This window comes from Gorilla gorilla, chromosome 1 (assembly GCF_029281585.2).
Source record: "Gorilla gorilla gorilla isolate KB3781 chromosome 1, NHGRI_mGorGor1-v2.1_pri, whole genome shotgun sequence".
In the NCBI taxonomy this organism is placed as follows: domain Eukaryota; kingdom Metazoa; phylum Chordata; class Mammalia; order Primates; family Hominidae; genus Gorilla; species Gorilla gorilla.
This window is the reverse complement of record NC_073224.2, coordinates 203,859,210-203,881,765: the sequence shown is the minus strand read 5'-3', so window position 1 is coordinate 203,881,765 and position 22,556 is coordinate 203,859,210. Positions and strand designations below refer to the sequence as shown.

Here is a 22,556-nt window from a genome sequence, read left to right as displayed (position 1 = left end):
GGAGGAGCAAAGATGGGGAACACTATTCCCCCGAACTCCATGTACCAAATCCAGTTCTTTCCCTCCCCCCAGGGCACCCCTCTCTGGGCTGGGTCAGCACTCCTGGGCTCCAGCAGCGCGGCCTCTACCTGGCTGTGTCCCAGTTGGCCCCTGATCCGCCCTCCTGATGCTTAAGGGAGGCCCACAGGGGGCAAGGGCCCGGTGGGAGGGCTTGGGGGTGGTCCCGGCCTCGGTGGGGAGGGCCGGCTGAGGGTGCGGAGTTAGGGTTGCTCGCTTGCGGAAGGCAGTGTGGGCTGCAGTGATCCAATGGTCTGGCTCAGTGCCCATCCCCCGGGGACCCCACAGTGGCCTTCCCACCCAGTTAGCCCAGTGGTGAGGAGCGGAAAGAACCGAGACTCAAAGCACAGGCTGGCGGGAAGTGCGCGGCGCCGCGACTCCGGGCCGCTGGGCGGAGCTGTGGGCCTGGCGGCGGAGCGGAAACTCTAGGCCCCAGGGAGCGCTGCGGGACGGGAGTAGGGAAACTGCGAGGGTGGCACCGGAAGTGGCGAGCAGTCTGCGCGCGGATGGCGACAGCGGCAATGGCGGCAGCGGCAGGTGGAGGGCCTGGCGCGGCCCGCTCCCTCTCGCGCTTCCGAGGCTGCCTGGCTGGCGCGCTGCTCGGGGACTGCGTGGGCTCCTTCTACGAGGCCCACGACACCGTCGACCTGACGTCAGTCCTGCGTCATGTCCAGAGCCTGGAGCCGGACCTCGGCACGCCCGGCAGTGAGCGGACAGGTGGGCGGGGCCGGGCGCAAGTCAGAGGCCGTGCGGGAGGGAGGCCGAAGGGGCGCGGAGCCTCCGGGGGCGACGGGTCGGGGGTGCGCGGGGATGAGGCTGCCGAGGGCACCGGGGACAGAGCCGGATGACCCGCAGACAGCTTGAGCTCAGCGAGTGCCAGTGCGATCTCCGGCCTTAGACGTCTCGCCCCGAACATCCCGTGCTCGGGGCGTGGCAGCACCGGGGCCTCAACCGTGCAGGGTGTGGATAAACCCATCGTAAGTTGAAAATACCTGAAGTGGAAAGTGCGCTTTCAGCTTAGACGACCGTTTTATCTGGACGCAGCCCCATCGGACGTCGAGGAGCCTATGAATGCGTATCAGCGTTATCAGAAAGCCGAAAAAAACTTAAGTTGAACCATCCTAAGTCGGGGACTGTCTGTCCACCCTTGCCGACTTGACCTGTTTTTCCCGGTTCTCTAGAGTCAGTATACCACCAGCCCGTTCTCCACCCCGCAAGGCGTGCTTTGGAAGCCTGACTCTAATCGCGTCCTCCCCTGCCTAAAACCCTGCTGTGATTTCCCATTACCCTTAGTACAGAGCCACATTCCTTAACGTGTCCGACGTGGTCCGGCCCTCCCACACGTCTGCAGTTTCGTCTTCCGCCAGCCTTGGCCTTGCTTTCTGCCCTTCGGTTCCTCACACCATGATTCCTCTAGGCCAGGCATTTGCATGCGCTGTCTCGCCTGTAAAACTAACTTCCCTTCCCTTGTGCGCTCAGATCCCGGCTCAGGTAGCAGGTGTGAGGTCAAGCAGAGGAGGTGAATCTTCTTGGAGAGCAGGTAGCATAGTAAGAAGAAAGGGCCATGGTCAGAACCCTGGAGAACACCGGTAATTAAGAGGGAGGGAGGGAGGGAAGGGGACTAGGGAAGGAAACAGTTTGATAGGAGGAGAAGCAGGAGTGGCTGTCAACGAAACCTAGGAAAAGAATTTCAAGATGAAGACACTGGTCACTGGTGGTGTGCTACAGAGAAGTGAAGTAGGAGGAGATCTGGATCCAGAAACTATCATTTTCAATCTGGGTATGGTGGTGCACACCTGTAATCCCAGCTACTCCGGAGACTGAGGTGGAAGGATCATCGCTTAAGTCCAGGAGTTCGAGACTAGCCTGGGCAACATGGCAAGATCCTGTCTATAAAAAAGAAAAACAAAACAAAAACAAAAAGACTGGAGCTGCAAGGATGGCAGCCACAAGGGGATGGAAGTTTTCTTTCAGAAATCAGCAGATCAAAGCATGATGTAGGCCAATAATAAATAAATACATAAAATAGAAAGCAGCAGGACTGACTTGGAATAAGAATTGCTGAAAATCCCATTGCTGAGATCCTAAGGCTTCCCAGGCCCATAAAAGTGAATGGGAGTAAGAAACTGACTTGAGGTCATTTTAGATGTGGTAACTCTGAAACATGAGTAGAGGCTGGGCGCCATAGCCACAACTGTAATCCCAGCGCTTTGGGAGAGGCCACTTGAGCCCAAGAGTTTGAGACCAGCCTGGCAACAGGATGAAACTCCATCTCTACAAAAAAAAAAAAAAAAAAAAAAGGCCAGGCGTGGTGGTGTGCACCTGTAGACCCAGCTACTCGGGAGGCTGGGGCAGGAGGCTCCTTGAGCCTGGGAGGTCGAGATGGAGTGAGCCATGGTCGTACCACTGCACTGCAGCCTAGGCAACAGAGTGAGACCCTGTACCAAAAAAATAATAATATAAACTAAAATAAAAGGTGAGCAGGGCCAGGCACAGTGGCTTATGCCTATAATCCCAGCTCTTTGGGAGGCCAAGGCAGGAGGATTGCTTGAGCCCAGGAATTCAAGACCAGTCTGGACAACAGAGTGAGACCCTGTCTCTACAAAAAAATAAAAGTAGCTGGGTGTGATGATGCATGCCTATAGTCCCAGCTACTTGAGAGGCTGAGGCAGAAGGATAGCTTGAGCCCAGGAGTTCAAGACTGCAGTGAGCCATGATTGCACCAGTGCGCTCCAGTCTGGGCAACAGAGCGAGACTCTGTCTCCGAAAAAAGCAAAAAACAACAACAAAAAAAACAAAGGTGAGCAGGAGGCTCTCATCCTCCCTCCTCTCCCCACAGAAGCCTTGTACTACACAGATGACACAGCCATGGCCAGGGCCCTGGTGCAGTCCCTGCTAGCCAAGGAGGCCTTTGACGAGGTGGACATGGCTCACAGGTGAGGGGGATGGTCCTGGGCTGAGGCAAACCAGGTGGGAAAGTTATTGCACCCCTTGACCAGAGGAATGACATTTGTGCATGTCTATGCCCCCAACCCTCCACAGAAGCCTGTGTCGGGCTGGCACAGCTTCCCAAGCTAAAACAGCAGCACTGCTGGTGCAGGCTCCTTAGGCCCCCGAGGCTTTCTCCTTTTCCAAACCAGCCTCGATTTCTTTTCTCCCAACCCTTAGAGGCATCTTGTAAATCCCAATTCTGTCTCCCCTTCTGTTCCCTAGATTTGCTCAGGAGTACAAGAAAGACCCTGACAGGGGCTATGGTGCTGGAGTAGTCACTGTCTTCAAGAAGCTCCTGAACCCCAAATGTCGCGATGTCTTTGAGCCTGCCCGGGCCCAGTTTAACGGGAAAGGCTCCTATGGCAATGGAGGTGCCATGCGGGTGGCTGGCATCTCCCTGGCCTATAGCAGTGTCCAGGATGTGCAGAAGGTATTCAGGGCGGGCTGGCTTCTGGGCTGTCCCCTTCTTCTTCTGCAGCAGGGCTTCTGTGACAGCAGGTCTCCTCCTCCCTAGTTCGCCCGGCTCTCGGCCCAGCTGACACACGCCTCCTCCCTGGGTTACAATGGCGCCATCCTGCAGGCCCTGGCTGTGCACCTGGCCTTGCAGGGCGAGTCTTCCAGCAAGCACTTTCTCAAGCAACTCCTGGGCCACATGGAGGATCTGGAGGGTGATGCCCAGTCCGTCTTGGATGCCAGGGAGTGAGTATGGGGCTGGAGGTGTGTGGTGTGGGTATGTGGGTGATCCAGGGGGCCTCTGGCATTGCCGCAAACTAAACCTTCGTTAATTGCAGACCCTAGGGAGGCATGGGCAGAAGCCCCTTTATCTTGTCTATGTTTCAAGGCTCTCAGGGTCCCAGAGAACAAAACGACCTGCTCACCCCAGCCCTCTCCCACCTCTTGTCAGGGCACCTGTGCCTGGCTGCCAGCGTGACCACATCCCTGCTCGTTCTCACATGCAGCCCTCTCCCCTGCCCGCGCCACCACCCTGCTAGCTCTGACCTCCCTGAAATCTCCCCTAAACCACAGGTTGGGCATGGAGGAGCGTCCGTACTCCAGCCGCCTGAAGAAGATTGGAGAGCTTCTAGACCAGGCATCGGTGACCAGGGAGGAAGTGGTGTCTGAGCTAGGTGAGTGGGTCTGCCTGGGATTGTCTCTCCCTCTGTCGTCCTTCAGGGTCGGTCTTGGGCTCAGGGGAGCATGGAGTCATGCCTGCCGTCACATTGTACCCTGGGCTGCTGTGACACACGGAGTCAATGGCAGGATTGAGCTCAGCGCTTCTTGCTCTGAAGCTACAGCACCCTCAGCCTTGTGGACCAGTGTCCCCAGAAATGGCAGCTGGCCACTAGTCGTAAAAATGTTGATAATGGATTTTATTTGTCTAGCATCTATACTGGGCGTTGTGCAGAATGCTTCACAGACACGATCTCGCTTCATCCTCACAACAGCCCTGTCAGAGAGTTGCTAACGTTACTCCCTGTCTGCTTAAGGAGTTGAATCAGGGAGCAGGAAGCTTAGCGGTCCCCTAGGTAACTCTCCCAGTCACGCAGCCAGTGTGTGGTGGAGCCAGGATTTGAGCCCAGGTGGTCTAACTGTAGAGCCTGAGATCTTAGTCACAGCCTGCTTGAAGCCGAGAGTGCTGACTTGTGTCAAATGGTAGGAGGCCTGGGGAAGCATGGAGCCCCTCTAACCTGGCTTCCCCACAGGGAATGGCATTGCTGCCTTTGAGTCGGTACCCACCGCCATCTACTGCTTCCTACGCTGCATGGAGCCAGACCCTGAGATCCCTTCTGCCTTCAATAGCCTCCAAAGGACTCTCATCTATTCCATCTCACTTGGTGGGGACACAGACACCATTGCCACCATGGCTGGGGCCATTGCTGGTGCCTACTATGGGATGGATCAGGTGCCAGAGAGCTGGCAGCAAAGCTGTGAAGGCTACGAGGAGACAGACATCCTGGCCCAAAGCCTGCACCGTGTCTTCCAGAAGAGTTTATGAGGGCTACAGCTGTTGGGGGCTCTGCCAGGTCCCCTGGGACCAACTACAGCTCCAATCAGAAACCCTGAGCTTTCTTGAGTGTGGCTTCCCACTTTTCCTGCATTGTGGAGCTGACTGTGTACACCGGTGAGGCTGGGGTCTCTTCAGGGGAGGTCACTGGAACAGCGAGCAAGGGACTGGTGCCTCGCTGGTGCTGGGTCTCTGGTTTGCTGCAGAGCCGTAGGACACTCCTGGCTCCTCAGTAGGACAGACAGACCCAGGCGGGTTTATTTTGGAGGGGTACTTGTGGCATTTTCCTGTATTGTCATGGACATGGGATGTGGGGAGGTGGAAATGATGAGCAGTAGCATCATTTCTTCCTGTTGGGTTTTAGCCAGTTTGCCAGCAAGCGCATCCTAGCAGGGTCCCCGAGCAGCAGGTTGTGTGGATGAAGGGACAGGCACTTGCATCCAGCTGATCTAGGTCACACCTGGCTCTTGGCTGCCATGTGGCTTATTAACAGCTTCCAGTGGAAGTCACAATAAACAGTTTTTGGTAAATCTCACCACTGTTTCTTGTTTCTCCTGCCCTGAATGGATTCTCCCCTGCCAGCCTGATCTCTGAAGACTAGTGCCTTTGTCTGTGCTGCACTGTCATAGAAGCTGGGGCCCCAAGGCCATGAGCTGCTGTGTTGCCAGGCACTCCAGCTGGCTGCGTGTTCAGCCAGGAAGGGCACAGCAGGCATGGTCTGGTGGCTTTTCCTGTTAGAGATCACTCAAAGTGGCCCAGGCTGCTGGGCCGAGTGCTTTGCCAGAGGCAGCGGGTAGGAACAAGCCAGATTTTTCTGTTCTCAGAGCCTGACTTCCCCAAACAAGAGCTAGGCCCAGCTGGGCCAGGAACAGGAACCCTGTAGAAGGATCCAGAGGGCCCTGCTATCATCAGACTACCAACCTATGGGTGGGGAGGGCACCATCACAGGGGCCCCGGGTGGACTGAGTGCCGTGTGCGTCCTACTGTATCTTGGGACCAATCAAAAGCCTTTCCCTGCAAGGAAGTTTTACACAGCATGTTTTTAGAGATGGGGTCTCACTCTATTGCACAGGCGATCCTCCCACATGGGTTCCCAAGTATCTGAGACTAGCATCCATTCTGAAGAAGGGAAAACTGAAAGGGGGAAGATGCCTCCCCTCAAACTCCAGGGACATTCTCTGAGCATCCAGCCTCAGTGGCTAGCCAAGCATGTGCAGTCTGCAGCTGCCCTGCGGTTTCAGCACTCTGGGGCAGATCTGTTTTAGTGAAGATAGGGTTCTGGCTAGGCTGAGGACTCTTCAAAACACAGATTGCTTCAGGTCTGCCACCCAGAGCCCCAGCGCCAGGGACAGATCTTCCATGGCTGAGCATGGCAGGCTGTGAGCAGGTGCTTTCCGCCCAGGACAGCTCCCCCAGCCTGTCTTCAGCACTGGGCCTGACACTAGCCCAGCCCTTAGGAGCAAAGATTCATGATTTCATTCATAATTTGTATCAGATGTTGAAACTTGGCCCTCGGACTACTGAGCCAGCTGTCATGCTCCACTAGCCCTGAGAGCTTGCAGGAATATTCCAGTAAAGATTGAGCCATCGCCCCCAGCTCCAGCCACTACCTGCCTTTGGTTTCTTAAAATGCCTCCTGGCATTTGCCTGGTGCATGGCCTGAGCAGCTTACGAGCATCAGGCATTTGTGATGTGGTGGTGACAGAAATCCAGGTCAGGGAGCTGGTGAGGGGTGCATGATCCTTAAGAGCAGGCACACAAGCCCCAGAGCTTCCTGGACACCTTACAGAACCCAGAGGCTTGAGATACCTCTGTGTCAGTATCAATTTCAGCACAGTGCTGTTTTATACAACAGGTTTTATTGAGGATGTGTCAATACAGTTAACATGGTTGCTTGTCTTTTCAAAAAGAAGTTCCATTTTCTTTGATTCCCGAGTGCATTTTTCCTGAATCTTCTGTGATACAGGGCACATGATAGGTATGTAGAGAGCTAAGCTTCCTATACCAAGTTAGAAGTGAAATGACTAGTGGAAAACATTTAAACTTTAATCTTAAAAAAAAAATAGGAATCAATATAAAAATGCACAAGGTAATGTCGTTTTCATAGTTAAAATCTGACATTGTTTATCAAAGCTAGTCAGTTAAGTGGACACCTGCAACTCAAATCCCATAAACATTTTAGAAACGCCAACCACCCCTCCTGAAAGGTTTGAGGAATGAAATTTGGCAGAAGCTCAGCTCTGTGAAATAGCTCCCGTTTTTTTTCTTGGGACCCTACTTAGTTCCGTGGGCTCCCATTGGGAGCTGATTAATTTCTGCCAATCAGAACCCATCCCTAACACATCAGATGATAGTGGCTTTGACCTAGGGAAGAAGAGGTTGAGCAAAGAACCCCCACCAGGTATGGTTTGAGAGTCCTTAGTTGGTTTTCTTGGGCGTTAGGTAGTAAGAAATCCACCAGGAACCCCAGCCAAAACCTTTTCAAGTGTCACTTGGGCAGATTTGGGTTATCATTATTTCTCCTTTTGAAGAAGTGAGCAAACAGCCTGCTTTGTTTGGAGAAGTTGTGGGCAGGGGAGGAGGGTTGGCAAGGAGCCTGAAGGAACCCACTGCTCAGCCAGTCAGCAGTCAGCAGCCATCCTCCATTTTCAACATGGACCGCCTGGACACGGCCAGACTTGGAGCAGTGCAACGAGATCACAGACCGAATGACCCCAGTTCACACTTGGTACAAGGAGTGGGGCTGGCCTGGCGAGGGCCGAGCGCGAGGCCCTGCAGCTGCGGGGAAAGTGGCCATCTTTGCACGAGCAGGAATGTCCACGACTCCCAGCACTCATCTCAGCCTTATCCACTCCGCTTGACGTAGGGACTGAGGGGTTGGGAGGGGCATCCTGCCTGTTTCCTGCAGAGGAGCTCTGATGGGGGAAAATGGCAGAAACATCCAGAGCCAACTCATTCCAAAGGCACCTGTTGGCACCCTTTCTCTCCCAACCTTAGCCTCCTGGGCCCTAGTCCTGCTTAGAACAGGAAATTGGAACCAGAGGGTGGAAGGAGAGGAAGCCCCCCACAGATGAACCCCTCTCGTACACACATACACCCACCATATGGTTCTTATTAAGGAAAAGGAAGTGGGAGCCGTCTTCATCCCCCAGCTCGCGTGCACCTTGTTCAGAGGGCCAAACGAGAGGTGCTCTGCCTTGGGGATACCTGGCTGGGGTGGCAAGGATCCTCTTACAATTTTGTATTGAGAAAACCAGCCCAGCCCGCAGCAGGTGGAAGGGGAGAAGGGGAAGAGTGCTCATGTTTGCTGATGGTCGATTCTGCCTCCGCCACCATCTGCACTAGATACTTCTAGACACTTCACAGAGGTTGATCTTTCTGGCCTGTAGGTGTCCCAGGGGCCTCTGTGCTGCCCTCAAGCTAAACAGCCAGAGCTGGCGGGGGCAGCCTGGGAGAGACGGGGATGAACGTGAAGAGCTGCCTCCTGCCCCAGGTCTGTGCCCCAAGCCCTCACAAACTGCCTTCCCCATGGCTGCCACTGGAGCAGTGAAAGGGGGTTGCCCTTTCCCAGGGCAACAGGCACTGTGCCCACCACGGACATGTCTGATGCCACAGCATCACCATGGGGGCTGCAGTCCTGGCAGGGTGTCCACACTCGCCACCTCGATGGTCCCCTCTTCTCCCTTTCCCTTGGAGGAAAACCCCACAGTCCTTAGTCCACTGTCATATGCTGGAGGTCCCAGGGGGAGCTGGAGGAGCCCCAGCCAAGGGCTGTGAGGGAGGCCGTGCCCCTTCCCTCCAGCAGGTGCCATCAGGGAGCCGGTAGGAAGGGCTGTCTCCCCACATGGCGGGGTGGGGAGTTGAGCTCCCTCTCAGCTCCTTCAGGGCCCAGCAGAGGCCAGGACTCACAAGGGGCTGGGCTGTGTGCCTCAGGGCCCATGGGGTGCAACCCTGACACTGCACAGACATTTGGGGGAAAGAAACTCAGGCCAGCCCCTTCCAAAAACAATCTCAGCCTGCATGCAGGGAGAAAGCAAGTTAGTCTCCTCGGGCCAAGGCCACGGCCGCCTCTGTTCAGCTTTTGTTTTTTTTTCCCAGGAGGTTCTTTGTAATTGAAAAGGTCGCTCTACCACTAAAGGGGAGGAGGCCAGGGCAGCAGGGCCCCCCGCGGGTTATGTGGGGCAGAGCAAGAATCCTGAAAAGGAGGAGTGGATGTACTCCGTGGAGTAGAGGCCGTTGGCCTGGTCCGACGGCATCTGCACCCAGACCTGGTCGTTGGGCCGCAGCTGGAGCACGGCTCCACCAGACGCCTGGTCCAGGTAGCCCTTCTTGTACTCATCGTAGGTATAGGTGGCCGGCACGTTGTTCTTGTACAGGGCCACCCACACATTGGTGCCCTTGACGTGCACATGGTAAGCAAAGTAGTAGACGCCGCCCACAGGGCAGGTGAAGATGCCAGTGGCTGGGTTGTAGCCGCTGTGGCCATTGTAGAGAGTCCGGTCAAATTTCACGGGCATGCCCGAGGCGGGGAAGGGTGAGGTGAGCACCGCAGTGAAGGCCGGTGTGGCATGGGCAGACAGCTCGCCCAGCCCAAACTGTGGCTTGCCCCCCTTGCCCAGCACGGCACCCTCCACACCGCCATTGGGCAGGTGCAAGCCTGCGATGCCAGTCTCGTCAAAGGCCCCAGGGGCACCAGGGGGTCCCGGGGGCCCGGGAGGCCCCGGAGGGCCCGTGATTCCAGGGGATCCAGGGACTCCTGGGGGCCCCGTGGGCCCAGCCGTGCCAGGTTCCCCTGCTCTCCCCTCTCCAGGGGGCCCTGGCAGGCCTGGTTCCCCCTTCAGGCCTGGCAGGCCTTGGGGCCCAATAGGGCCAGCTGGACCCTGGAGTCCTGGGATTCCTGAGGGACCCCTCAGGCCAGGCTGCCCAGGGAGCCCCAAGTCACCTTTCTGCCCCAGGGCTCCTGCCACCCCTGGTCCTCCAGGGCGACCCGTGAAACCCGGCTCACCCTTGGGCCCAGTTGGTCCAGGGGGTCCATGGGCCCCAGGAAGTCCCCTCTCACCTGGGACCCCTGGTTTCCCAGCCAGGCCACTAGGCCCCTGGTCACCTCGAATGCCAGGCACTCCTGGGGGTCCTCCAGGCCCTGCCTCACCCTTAGGCCCAGGGGGCCCACGTCTGCCAGGAAGCCCTGCAGACCCAGGAAGTCCAGGGGGACCCCCAAGACCCTGTGGGCCCTGCTCCCCTGGCTCCCCATCCTCCCCTGGCTCACCCCTGTCCCCCAAGAGTCCTGGGACCCCAGCTGGGCCCCTGTCCCCCTTGGGGCCTGGCAGTCCTGGCATCCCATAGCCAGTAGGGCCTATCAGCCCAGGGGGGCCCCGGGTCCCTGGCTCCCCTTTGGCCCCTGATGGGCCCTGTGGTCCTGGCAACCCTGCTGCCCCTGGGACTCCCACACCGTCTACTCCAGGGGGTCCTTTTGGGCCCACAGCTCCTGGCTCCCCCCTGGGGCCTGGAACTCCAGGAGGCCCAGACTCACCCTTGTCTCCTGGGGCCCCAGGAAGCCCATCCAAACCGGGTTTGCCTAAGCCAGCTGGACCAGGGAGGCCGGGGGGGCCGGGGGCACCCCCCTGCCCTGGGGCCCCAGGCAGCCCAGGCTGGCCCACTCCATTATCCCCCTTGAGGCCTCGATCACCTGGGGGCCCAGGCTCCCCCTGGGGCCCTGGTTCCCCCGGGAATCCTGGGGGCCCTGGCACCCCCTGGGCACCTGGTTTTCCAGGGATAGTAATGCCTGAGGGGCCCGGGAGGCCAGGGGGTCCTGGGGGCCCCCGGAGGCCCTGGTCCCCTCGTATTCCTGGCTCCCCCCGAAGCCCCGGCTGCCCTGGTGGCCCGACCTTGCCAGGGAGCCCTGGGGGACCAGACTTGCCCATCCGGGAGAAGCCAGGGGGGCCAGCAGGGCCAGGCTGCCCATGGAGTCCTGGCTTTCCCGTGCCTGGTTTTCCTGGGAAGCCAGGGGGGCCAGGGGGACCCCGAGGCCCGGGCTTCCCAGGGGGGCCGGGCTCTCCCTTCAGGTCCATCGGCAGCAGTGGTAGAGGCATTTCTGAGAAAGAAAGAGAAGGGGGCAGTCAGGGGCCTGAACTGTGGGGACAGGCGACCCCATCTACCCATTCCCCCATTCCAGTATGAGGTACACGGGAGAGGAAGAATGGGGCTGCCCCTTCCTGCTCTCATGGAAGACGGGGTTTGGGGGTGGTCCAGGGGACATCTTGGGGGCAACAGGGTGTCCTCCTCAAGGGCTCCTAACACCCAACCTACCTAGGCTGGGCCTCCTCCATGAGCCTGGCTGATTCTCACCTCTCATCCCTGCATGACCTGAAGGTGGAGTGGCCACCAGGTGGCACCAGCAGCCCACCTTAGAGCCCGTGGGAGCAGAGCCCCACCTCCCAACTTCCCAGTTCATCTCCCCCTTGGAAGACCACCTGTGCCAGCTAACTGCACAGGCCCTCTGGGGTATTAGGAAAAACAGTGAAGGTAGGAAGATTGGTGGGGAATGAGGAGCTGTGGGGGGCGCCTGAGGATCTGATGGCTGTCAGGGAGGCAGGGGATTTGGGGGCTGGGAGCGATTTGAGGCACTGTGGGGTGAGGAGGCTCTCACCCAGGTACTGGCCTTTGCCCTCACGGAAGGGCGGTCCCACAGGTCCTTTCTGCATGGGCTGGATGTACTTCACTGGGGCATAGCCCGCTGCCCCACCAGCCCCGCCACCAGAGGACGCCCGCGGCCCACACCCCAGCACCAGCACCAGCAGCAGCAGCAGCAGCGAAGACAGGGGTGTCAGAGTCCCCCGCATGGCGTCCGTGGACGTGCTGCAAAGAAGAACAGAGGAAGTCATCAAGCCAGCCCTGGGTGGTTTGGCACCAGGCCCGGGGTCACCAAAAGATCAGAATTTAGAGATTACACTTGAGATTTCAGTCAAAAGGCTGAGAAGCAATTCCGAATTTAGATATTATTCACAAGCAATTTTCAAAGTCGCAGGGGTCTGCATAAGCCACCTCCTAAACTTCTTCAGACCCTGCCTGTGGCTGTTCATCACCCCCACCATCTCCGAGGGCCCAGCCTCCCCAGGACAGCAGCCTCCTCAAAACCAGCCAGTCACTCTCTGCAGCCGGGTGTGCCTTTTAGAGCAGTCTGACCTCCCCTGCTAAAAACTCTTGGATGTCAACACCCATTTCCATTGCTGGGCCAGCTCTCTGCCAGGCACTAGAATGAGCTCTTTAGGGACATGAATTCACTTAATGCTCAGAACACTTTAACAAGTTATTATTATTGTCATCTCCATTTTCCAGATAATAAAACTAAAGCAAAAGTCTTGAGGAAGCCAGAGATGGGATTTGTCTTAGGTCTGTCTGACTGCACCTTCTGCTGATGCCCTTCTGGACTCCTTGCCACTCGCCTTTGGGATCAAGTCTATGGCGCTTAGCATAGCATTCAAGGCTTTTTTTTTTTTTTTTTTTTGAGACAGTTTTGCTCGCCCAGTGCAATGTGCAATGGCGCCATCCTGGCTCACTGCAAAATCTGCCTCCAGGGTTCAAGCGATTCTCGTGCCTTAGCTTCCCAAGTAGCTGGAATTATAGGTGTGTGCCACCACGCCTGGCTAATTCTTGTATTTTTAGTAGAGATGGAGTTTCGCCATGTTGGCCAGGCTGGTCTCGAACTCCTGACCTCAGGTGATCCGGCTGCCTCAGCCTCCCAAAGTGTTAGGATTACAGGCATGAGCCACCGCGCCCGGCCTGCATTCAAGGCCTTTCTAACCTACTCTGTGCCTGTGTCTCCAACTCTATTGCCTGCTATCCCTTTCTCTGCCCCTCACCTCCCCACACCTCCACCCAGTAAACCAGAACTTGAAGTTCCCAGGCACCGGGCACCTTAACACTTCTGGCCTTTGTGCCTGCTATTTCTCTGCCTGCAATGTTATTTTCCTCCTCTACTCATCTTTTATGGCCCTGGGAAGCTGTCATCCCTTCCTCTATAAAGCCTCATTTCTTTGTGCCCTGACCTATGCCTGTCACAGCATTTGGCTCAACTCAGAGAACAAAGCCTGGGTGAGGAAGAAGCACAGGCTCTGGAACCAGCCAGGCAGCCTTCCCCTTCCCCTTCCCAGCTGCGGGAGCCTGGGCAGGAGGTCTCCTCATCCATGAAATGAGAGAGGATGTCCACACAATAACCTGTATGTGAATGTTCATAATAGCGATATTCACAGCAGCCAAAAGTAGAGACAATGCAAATGTCCATGGACAAATAAAATGTGGTATCGCCATACAATGGAATATTACTCGGCAATGAAAATGAATGAAGTACAGGCTGAGCATGGTGGTGTATACCTGTAGTCCCAGCTACTCAGGAGGCTGAGGTGGGAGGATCGCTTGAGCCCTGAGTTTAAAACCAGCCTGGGCAACATAGCAAAACCCCAGATTTAAAAATATATCTATAAATAGGCTAAGCACAGTAGCTCACGCCTGTAATCTCAGTACTTTGGGAGGCAGAGGTGGGTGAATTGTCTGAGCCCAGGAGTTTGAGACCAGCCTGGGCAACCTGGTGAAACCCCTTCTCTACAAAACAAACAAACAAAAAATTAGCTGGGTGTGGGCGTGCTGTGGTCCCAGCTACTCAGGAGGCTGAAGAGGGAGGATCACTTGAGCTCAGGAGGTGGAGGTTGCAGTGAGCTGCACTCCAGCCTGGGTGACAGAGTGAGACCTGGTCTCAAAATATATATATATAAAAGGAAGGAAGTCCTGACACCTGCTACAACACAGATGAATCTTGAAAACAGTGAAAAGCGAGATATGGAATGTACATGTTGTGTGATTCCATTTATATGAAATGGCCAGAATAGGCAAATCCATAGAGACAGAAAGTGGATCAGTGGTTGCCTAAGGCTGGGGTGGGGAAGAGATGGGAAGTGACGACTAATGGGCACAGCCTCGGCCTCCCGGGCTCAAGTAATCCTCCCACCTCAGCCTCCCAAGTAGCTGGGACCACAGGCACGTGCCACCATGCCTGGCTAATTTTTTCTATTGTATGTAAAGACAGGGTCTCACTGTGTTGCCTAGGCTGGTCTCAAACTCTTTTAGGGAAGATGAAAATGTTCAAAAATTGATTGTGGTGATAATTGCACAGCTCTATGAACACAGTAAAAGAAAACACTGAATTGTACACTGAATGGGCCAATTGTATGATGTGTGAATTATATCTCTATAAAGCTGGGGGTTTTTTTGTTTTTTTTGTTTTTTGTTTTTTTTTTTTGAGATGGAATCTCGTTCTGTTGCCCAGGCTGGAGTGCAGTGGTGCCATCTCAGCTCACTGCAACCTCTGCCTCCCAGGTTCAAGAGATTCTCCTGCCTCAGCTTCCTGAGTAGCTGGGATTACAGGGGCCCGCCACCACACCCAGCTAATTTTTTGTATTTATAGTAAAGATGGGGTCTCACCATGTTGGCCAGGCTGGTCTTGAACTCCTGACCTCTAGCGATCCGCCTGCCTCAGCCTCCCAAAGAGCAGGAATTACAGGCATGAGCCACTGCACCCAGCCTAAAGCTGTTATTTTATTTATTTTTTGGATACACAGTGTCACTCTGTTGCCCAGACTGGAATACAGTTGGCACAATCATGGCTCACTGCAGCCTCGGCCTCCCGGGCTCAAGTAATCCTCCCACCTCATCCTCCCAAGTAGCTGGGACAACAGGCACATGCCACCATGCCTGGCTAATTTTTTCTATTTTACGTAAAGACAGGGTCTCACTGTGTTGCCTAGGCTGGTCTCAAACTCCTGGGCTCAAGCAATCCTCCCACCTTGGCCTCCAAAATTTCTGGGATTATAGGCGTGAGCCACCATGCCCAGCCAGAAGGTTTTTTTGATTTTGTTTTTTGAGACAGGGTCTTTCTCTGTTGCCCAGGCTGGAGTGCAGTGGCAGAATCACAGTTCACTGAAGCCTCAACTTCCTGGGCTCAGCGATCCTCTCACCTCAGCCTCCGGAGAAGCTGGAACTACAGGTATGCACCACCATGTTCAGCTATAAAAAGAAATTTTTTGTACAGACGAGGTCTCACTTTGTTGGCCAGGCTGGTCTCGACCTCCTAGGCTCAAGTGCTTCTCCCACCTCAGCCTTCAGAGTAGCCTCCAGAGTAACCACCATACCTGGCTAATTTTTTCTATTTTTTGTAGAGACAGGGTTTCACCATGTTGCCCAGCTTGGTCTCGAACTCCTGGGCTCAAGTGATCTTCTCGCCTCAGCTTCCCAAAGTGTTGGGATTACAGGTGTGAGCCACTGAGTCACACCTGTTTTTTTTTTCTTTTTTTTTTTTTTGAGACGGAGTCTCACTCTGTCACCCAGGCTAGAGTGCAATGGTGTGATCTTGGCTCACTGCAAGCTCTGCCTCCCAGGTTCACACCATTCTCCTGCCTCAGCCTCCCAAGTAGCTGGGACTACAGGCGCCCGCCAACACGCCCGGCTAATTTTTTGTATTTTTAGTAGAGACGGGGGTTTCAATGTGTTAGCCAGGATGGTCTCGATCTCCTGACCTCATGATCTGCCCACCTCGGCCTCCCAAAGTACTGGGATTACAGGCGTGAGGCCCACATCTGTGTTTTTGTTTTTTGTTTTCTTTTTTTTGAGACAGAGTTTCGCTTCTGTCACCCAGGCTGGAGTGCAATGAATGGCACAATCTCAGCTCACTGCAACCTCTGCCTCCCGGGTTCAAGCTATTCTCCTGCCTCAGCCTCCTGAGTAGCTGGGACTACAGGTGCATGCCACCACGCCCAGCTAATTTTTGCATTTTTAATAGAGATGAGGGTTCACCATGTAGGCCAGGCTGGTCTCAAACTCCTGACCTCAGGTGATCCACCCGTCTCAGCCTCCCAAAGTGCTGGGATTACAGGAGTAAGCCACCACACCCGGCCCCCACCTGTTATTTTTTTAAAGTGAGTTAGCTGGGCACCTTGGCTCATGCCTATAATCCCAGCACTTTGGGTGGCTGAGGCAGGCAGATCACCTGAGGTCAGGAGTTCAGGACCAGCCTGGCCAACATGGTGAAACTCCATCTCCACTAAAAATACAAAAAATAGCCAGGCGTGGCAGCAGGCACCTGTGATCCCAGCTACTTGGGAGGCTGCGGCAGGAGAATTGCTTGAACCTGGGAGGCGGAGCTCACAGTGAGCCGAGATCATGCCATTGTACTCCAACCTGGGCAACAAGAGCAAAACTCCACCTCAAAAAACAAAAAATGGGCCAGGCGCAGTGGCTCGTGCCTGTAATCTCAGCACTTTGGGAGGCCGAGGCGAGTGGATCACCTGAGGTCAGGAGATCGAGACCATCCTGGACAACATGATGAACCCTGATCTCTACTAAAAATACAAAAATTAGCTGGGCGTGGTGGCATGCACCTGTAGTCCCAGCTACTCAGGAGGCTGAGGCAGGAGAATCTCTGAACCAGGGAGGCGGAGGTTCCAGTGAGCCAAGATCGTGCCACTGCACTCCAGCCTGGTGACAGAGTGAGACTCCACCTCAAATAAATAAATAAATAAATAAATAAAATAAAAATAGGCCGGACGCGGTGGCTCACACCTGTAATCCCAGCACTTTGGGAGGCCGAGGCGGGCGGATCACGAGGTCAGGAGATCGAGACCATGGTGAAACCCCGTCTCTACTAAAAATACAAAAAATTAGCCGGGTGTGGTGGCACTTGCCTGTAGTCCCAGCTACTCAGGAGGCTGAGGCAGGAGAATGGCGTGAACCCGGGAGGCGGAGCTTGCAGTGAGCCAAGGTCGTGCCACTGCACTCCAGCCTGGGTGACAGAGCGAGACTCCATCTCAAAAATAAATAAATAAATAAATAAATAAATTTAATTTAATTAAAATAAAGTGGGTTAAAACCTGCTTCTTGGGGCTGCTGTGATAAGTAGAGATTTTGCACCTGGCTCAGAGTGGGCTCCCATTATTCGAAGGAGGTTCTATTTGGTGTTTTTCACACCCGAGGAAAGTCCCACTTCCCCTCGAATCCCTGCTCTGGGTTCCCCTCACCATACGCAGGGACCTCTCTGCATCTTTGCCTGGCAACGAGTGGAGTTTGAGGGTGGGTTGTGCGTGTCTGGGGATGTGTGTGGGGAGAAGGCCTCCCTCAGGCCAGGCTAGTTCTGGGCTTGAGGTCCCTGCTCCTCCAAGCTCAGGATCACATGGGGCTTTGCAGGAATTAATGCAGGGCTCCAGAGAAGATCCATGGACCTGTCAGCTCTCATGTTCGAATCCCAGTTCTACCACCAACCCACTCTGTAACCTCAGATGGGCCATTTAACCTTCCTGAGCTTCAGTATCATAGCAACACTTGCCACATCTGTCCCTGTGTGCCAAGGAGTGATCCAGGCCTCAAAGCCACAGCTCACTTTAATCCCCTCAACGAACCCATGAAGATTCTGCAGTTATTACCCCCATTTTACAGAGGTAGGAAATGGAAGCTCCAACTGTAAGAGTCTAAGTGTCAGCTGAGGCCTCGCCCAGAGCCTCCCCTCAGCACAGGCCGCCCGCCTCACCTTGCTCTGATTGATGGCAGAACCCATCAAGGCCACATTACGCAGGCCTGACCCACCGGGGAATGCTGCTGGGGTACCTTGCCAGGCACTGGCCTCATGCTTTACATGTAATCCTCATACACGCCTGTGAGGTATGTTATCCCTGTTTTAGAGATGAGGAAACTGGCTGGGCATGGTGGCTCACACCTGTAATCCCAGCACTTTGGGAGGCCTAGGCAGGCAGATCGCTTGAGCCCAGGACTTTGAGATCACTCTGGGCACATAGTGAAACTCTGTCTCTACCAAAAAAATTAAAAAGTTAGCCAGACATGGTGGCGCGGGTCTGTAGTCCTGGCTACTCAGGAGGCTGAGGCAGGAAGATCACTTGAGCCCAGGAGGTAGAAGCTGCAGTAAGCCGGGTTTGTGCCACTGCACTCCAGCCTAAGCAGCAGCAAGATCCTGTCTCACTTAAAAAAACAAAAAAAGAGAGAGAGAGAGAGATGAGGAGGAGGCAGGGCACGGTGGCTCAGCTGTAATCCCAGCATTTTGGGAGGCCGAGGCAGGCGGATCACCTGAGGTCAGGAGTTCAAGACCAGCCTGGCCAACATGGTGAAACTCCATCTCTACTAAAAATACAAAAATAAGCCAGGCATGGTGGCTGTGATTCCAGCTACTCAGGAAGCTGAGGCTGGAGAATCACTGGAATCCAGGAGGCAGAGGTTGCAGTGAGCTGAGATGGCACCGCTGCACTCCAGCTTGGGCGACAGAGAGAGACTCCGTCAAAAAAAAAAAAAAAAAAACAAGAGATGAGGAAACTGCCTGAGGGGGCCACTCGCCAAGAGCACCACAGTGAGAGCCTAAGCCCAGGCAGTCCAAGTCCCGAGTTCCAGCCCGTAACCACCACACCATCCCCACTCTCCTGCGCAGGGGAGGGCCCTCCTGCACTGGCCACCTGAGCTTGGGGGCTGTCCACATGTGCACAGAACCAGAATGTTCTGCTTGGTGGGTGGACAGGGGGATGGGGGAGCAGATGGAAGGGGCAGAGTGTGTGGCAGGAAGCCGAGGGAGGGGAGGGGCTGCTCTGGCCTGGTTGGCCCATGGTCAAGGTCCTGACACCACCACAAGAGGATCCAGAACAGCCCTGGCTTCTGGGGGTTGGGAGTGATGGAGGGTGCAGTTGGGAGGGTGCTCAGGGCAAAAAGGACTTCGAGGAGCTCAGGCAGCAGGGCGCCAAAGGAACAGCCCCAAGTGCGGCCAGGAGCCCAGGCGGCACCCCCGCAAGCTGCCCACCTTTCCTTCCTCCTTGGTAATGGGGGTCCTCCAGCAAGTGTCCTTGACCCACCCTCTTGGCTCCCTGAATTTGCCCCATCCCAGACCCTTCCATCCTGCACTGCGTTCTGCTCGCTGAGGTCAGGTCTGATGCCAGGACTCCAAAGAGGTGTCGCCATGAGTGAGGAGGGTCTGAGTGAGGACTGCAGCTGGAAGACCAGGTGTCAGGAACTGCCACAAGGCTTTACACGCAATACGTGACTTAATTCTGACAGCGTCCCTGGGCAAGAGGTGCTAGTTCACAAATGAGGAGACTCAGGGATTTCCAGAGAGGCCCGTTAAGAACCTGAGCTCAGCTGGGTGCGGTGGCTCATGCCTGTAATCCCAGCACTTTCGGGAGGCTGAGACGGGAGGATCACTTGAGCTCAGGAGTTCAAGACCAGCCTGGGCTATGTAGTGAGACCTCATCTCCACTAAAAATTTAAAAAATTACCCAGGCATGATGGTGCACCTGTAGTCCCAGCTACTTGGAAGGCTGAAGTGGGAGGATTGCTTGAGCCTGTGAGTTTGAGGCTGCAGTGAGCCATGATTGCATCACTGCACTCCAGCCTGGGTGGCAGAGTGAGACCCCGTCTCAAAAAAAAAAAAGAACCCCGAGCTCCTAACCACTCTGATGTAGTGCCATGGAGGGAGAGTAAGGCAGAGAGCAACAGCAGAGACAGACGCAAACAGAGGAGTCTCTCTTCCAACTCCAAGGGCCTGTGGGCTTGAGAGGAGGCTCACCCTGGCTCTCAGAGCTGGAACCTGGCATGCTCCCATCTGGGTGGAGCTGGGGAGTGCGCACTGGCCACAGCGGTGAGAAGGGTGTGTGCAGCCAATTCAAGGGGCTGCAAAAGAAATGATGCCCCCTGGAATGGTGAAACCGGCAGCCCAGGGACGACGGTTTGCCCCCACCCCAGCACCATCAGAGCCACAGGGGCCTGGGCACCTCTGAGCCCCCTGCCCACGTGCCTCCTTTTCACTGCAATCCCTGCCCCCGGACCTCCCCTGCTTCCTGCACACATGCCGGGCCTCCCTGGGGCTCTCTGGCCTCTGTACATTCTGCCCTCTCGACACCTGGGAAACTGGCTGGACGCCTCCCTTGAGGCCTGCCGATACCCATGGGTCCCCGTCATGGGTCCCCGTCATGGGTCCCCGTCATGGGTCCCCGTCATCGCTCTTGTTTCCCCCTGTAGCTCTCCAACTCTTTCCACCATGCTCCCCCACTCTGCCCTGTACAGGGCTTGGCTGGCGCACAGTGATGCTCCAGTGTTTGATGAACTCAATTCACCATCAAATTTAAAGGACACACTCAGTCCTTTCCTCAGCTTTGCACAGATAAATGTCACATTCGCCCAGGGAGTCCACTCCCCAGGTCCAAGGGGCTCATCTGGGCTAGAACGGGAAGAGCAAGGAACATTCACATGGCCTCAATCATAGGACCTCAACTAAGAACCATGTGCTCTGGGATTAGAGGTGTGCAGGGGAGAACACTTCATCGGTGTGTTCCTTGCTCTCCCCATGGGGAACAGTGGCCAAGCAGGGCTGTCAAGAGTCAGGGGCTGGGCCCTGAGGCTCAAGCCTGGCTCTGCCCATGACTGGCTGTGTGACCCTGGGTAAGCCATCACCCTCTCTGGTGACCTCTTGGGAAATGAAGGTAGAAAGAAGGCAGGGCTGGCAGGGGCACGGAGCCCGACACAGAGGAGACGCTGATTCAGAGGACGGCGCAGTGGCGGCCTCGGGTAGATGCAGTGTTTGGACAGCTGCAAGTCCTTAACGGGGATTTCCCCCCTTTTCAGCAAATCCCCATAAAACAGCATTTTGTCCAAGTCAGCATTTTGTGGCAGCCTGGGCCTCCTCCCAGGGAGGCCAAGGAGACTGGCTGGGAGTGGGGAGTGCTCTGGGGTCTTTCAGACCAATGGTGGCAGAGTGGCGGTGGTGTGCAGCAAATGGGCCCCAGCAGAAATAATTGGCAAGAAGCAGACCCCTTCACTGCCCCCAGAAATGCCTGAAGAGGGGAAAGGACATTAGCTAGCAGGGACCCTTCCCAGCAGTCCTGGTCTCCGAAAGAGTCCTTTCCTAGAGGCGACCAGCAGAGGAGGGCTATGTGGTAGCATGGAATTGAAAGACCTGCCCACTCTCCCATCCCATTTCACAGGTGAGCGATCAGAGGTCTCAATAAAAAAGGGGGGCCTGAGAGTTGGTGCCTCAGGACCCCAGGCACCCGCTAGGTTCCCAACGGACGGGCAGACCCTCACAGGGTGGGTGGATGAAACGCAGCCCTGCACAGGCCCCTACTGCTCCAAGCCCCCCACCCACCCCAGACAGAGCAACTGCAGCTGAGGGAGCGGTGGGGGCACTCAGGCAGCCCCAGGGCCTGGCCAAACCACAGGTATGTTATGAGACGCTTCCTGTTGTGGAGACATTGCTGTGGGATCCGGCTGCCCTGCTTGCTCACCCGCCCCACGCTGCTGTCTCCTTGCTCCCCAGCCTTGCTCTCTGCGCTCTTGCTGGGTCTCTACTCCTGACTCCTCTCTCCCCTCCTCCTTCTGGCTCTGTCTCTGTCATCACAACAGGTGAACAGCACTTCTGGCTCAGGCCCTCCCTATCAGGGACCCAGCCCTGAGACCTCTAAGGCCCTCCTAGTTCCAGGCAGCCCCTGGACTCCCATTTCAGCACAGCTACTTACCAGCTGGGTGATCTTGGATGGGTCACTTAAACACTCTGAACCTCAGTGTCCTCATGTGCAAAAGGATTAACTCAGGGGCTGCTCTGCCTATGGAGTAACCATTCTTTTTTTTTTTTTTTTTTCTTTTGAGACAGAGCCAGGCTGGAGTGCAGTGGCACGATCTCAGCTCACTGCAACCTCCGCCTTCCAGGTTCAAGTGATTCTCCTGCCTCAACCTCCTGAATAGCTGGGACTACAGGCATGCACCACCACGCCCAGCTAATTTTTGTATTTTTAGTAGAGACGGGGTTTCTACTAAACGGGGTTTCTACTAGGTAGACACCATGTTGTCTAGGATGGTCTCGATCTCTTGACCTTGTGATCCGCCTGCCTTGGCTTCCCAAACTGTTGGGATTACAGGTGTGAGCCACTGCGCCAGGCCTTGGAGTAACCACTCTTTTTATTCCTTTACTTCCTTTTTTTTTTTTTTTTTTTGAGACGGAGTCTTGCTCTGTTGCCCAGACTGGAGTGCAGTGGCGTGATCTCGACTCACTGCAAGCTCCACCACCTAGGTTCACGCCATTCTCCTGCCTCAGCCTCCCTAGTAGCTGGGACTACAGGGGCCCGCCACCACGCCCGGCTAATTTCTTTTTGTATTTTTAGTAGAGATGGAGTTTCACCATGTTAGCCAGGATTGTCTTGATCTCCTGACCTCGTGATCCCCCCGCCTCGGCCCCCCAAAGTGCTAAGATTACAGGCGTGAGCCACCGCACCAGGCCTATTTCTTTACTTTCTTAATGAGCTTGCTCTCATTTAAAAAAAAAAAAAAAAGGATTAACTGAGATTATCTAAGCCACCAGTCCCTCCATGTGTGCTGCCCAACTTGCTACCCTCATGACCTGGAAGTCCTCTCTTCACTCTAATTTCAATTCATCGTGCTGCAAAGCAACTTCTTTCCTCCATCTCTTCAAAAGCTCAGG

The 22,556-nt window shown here is 55.3% G+C and overlaps 2 protein-coding genes across 2 annotated transcripts in view; one reads left to right on the top strand and one right to left on the bottom strand.

Moving 5' to 3' along the window:
* Positions 1-77: 77 nt before the first annotated feature.
* Positions 78-5,588, top strand: ADPRS (ADP-ribosylserine hydrolase). The gene is made up of 6 exons (XM_004025454.4): positions 78-774; positions 2,897-2,993; positions 3,271-3,478; positions 3,563-3,747; positions 4,075-4,175; positions 4,752-5,588. Exons 1-6 carry the CDS (start codon positions 564-566, stop codon positions 5,042-5,044), a joined length of 1,095 nt encoding a protein of 364 aa, XP_004025503.2. The 5' UTR covers positions 78-563; the 3' UTR covers positions 5,045-5,588.
* Positions 5,589-6,890: 1,302 nt separating this feature from the next.
* COL8A2 (collagen type VIII alpha 2 chain) overlaps positions 6,891-22,556 on the bottom strand; it is a 30,951-nt gene continuing 15,285 nt past the window's right edge. The window contains exons 3-4 of the mRNA XM_004025453.5: positions 11,700-11,908; positions 6,891-11,144 (exon numbers count right to left, since the gene is read on the bottom strand). Of these exons, the coding sequence (XP_004025502.2) occupies positions 9,226-11,144; positions 11,700-11,892 (2,112 nt within the window). The 5' untranslated portion in view covers positions 11,893-11,908 and the 3' untranslated portion in view covers positions 6,891-9,225. The remainder of the gene's footprint in view (positions 11,145-11,699; positions 11,909-22,556) is intronic.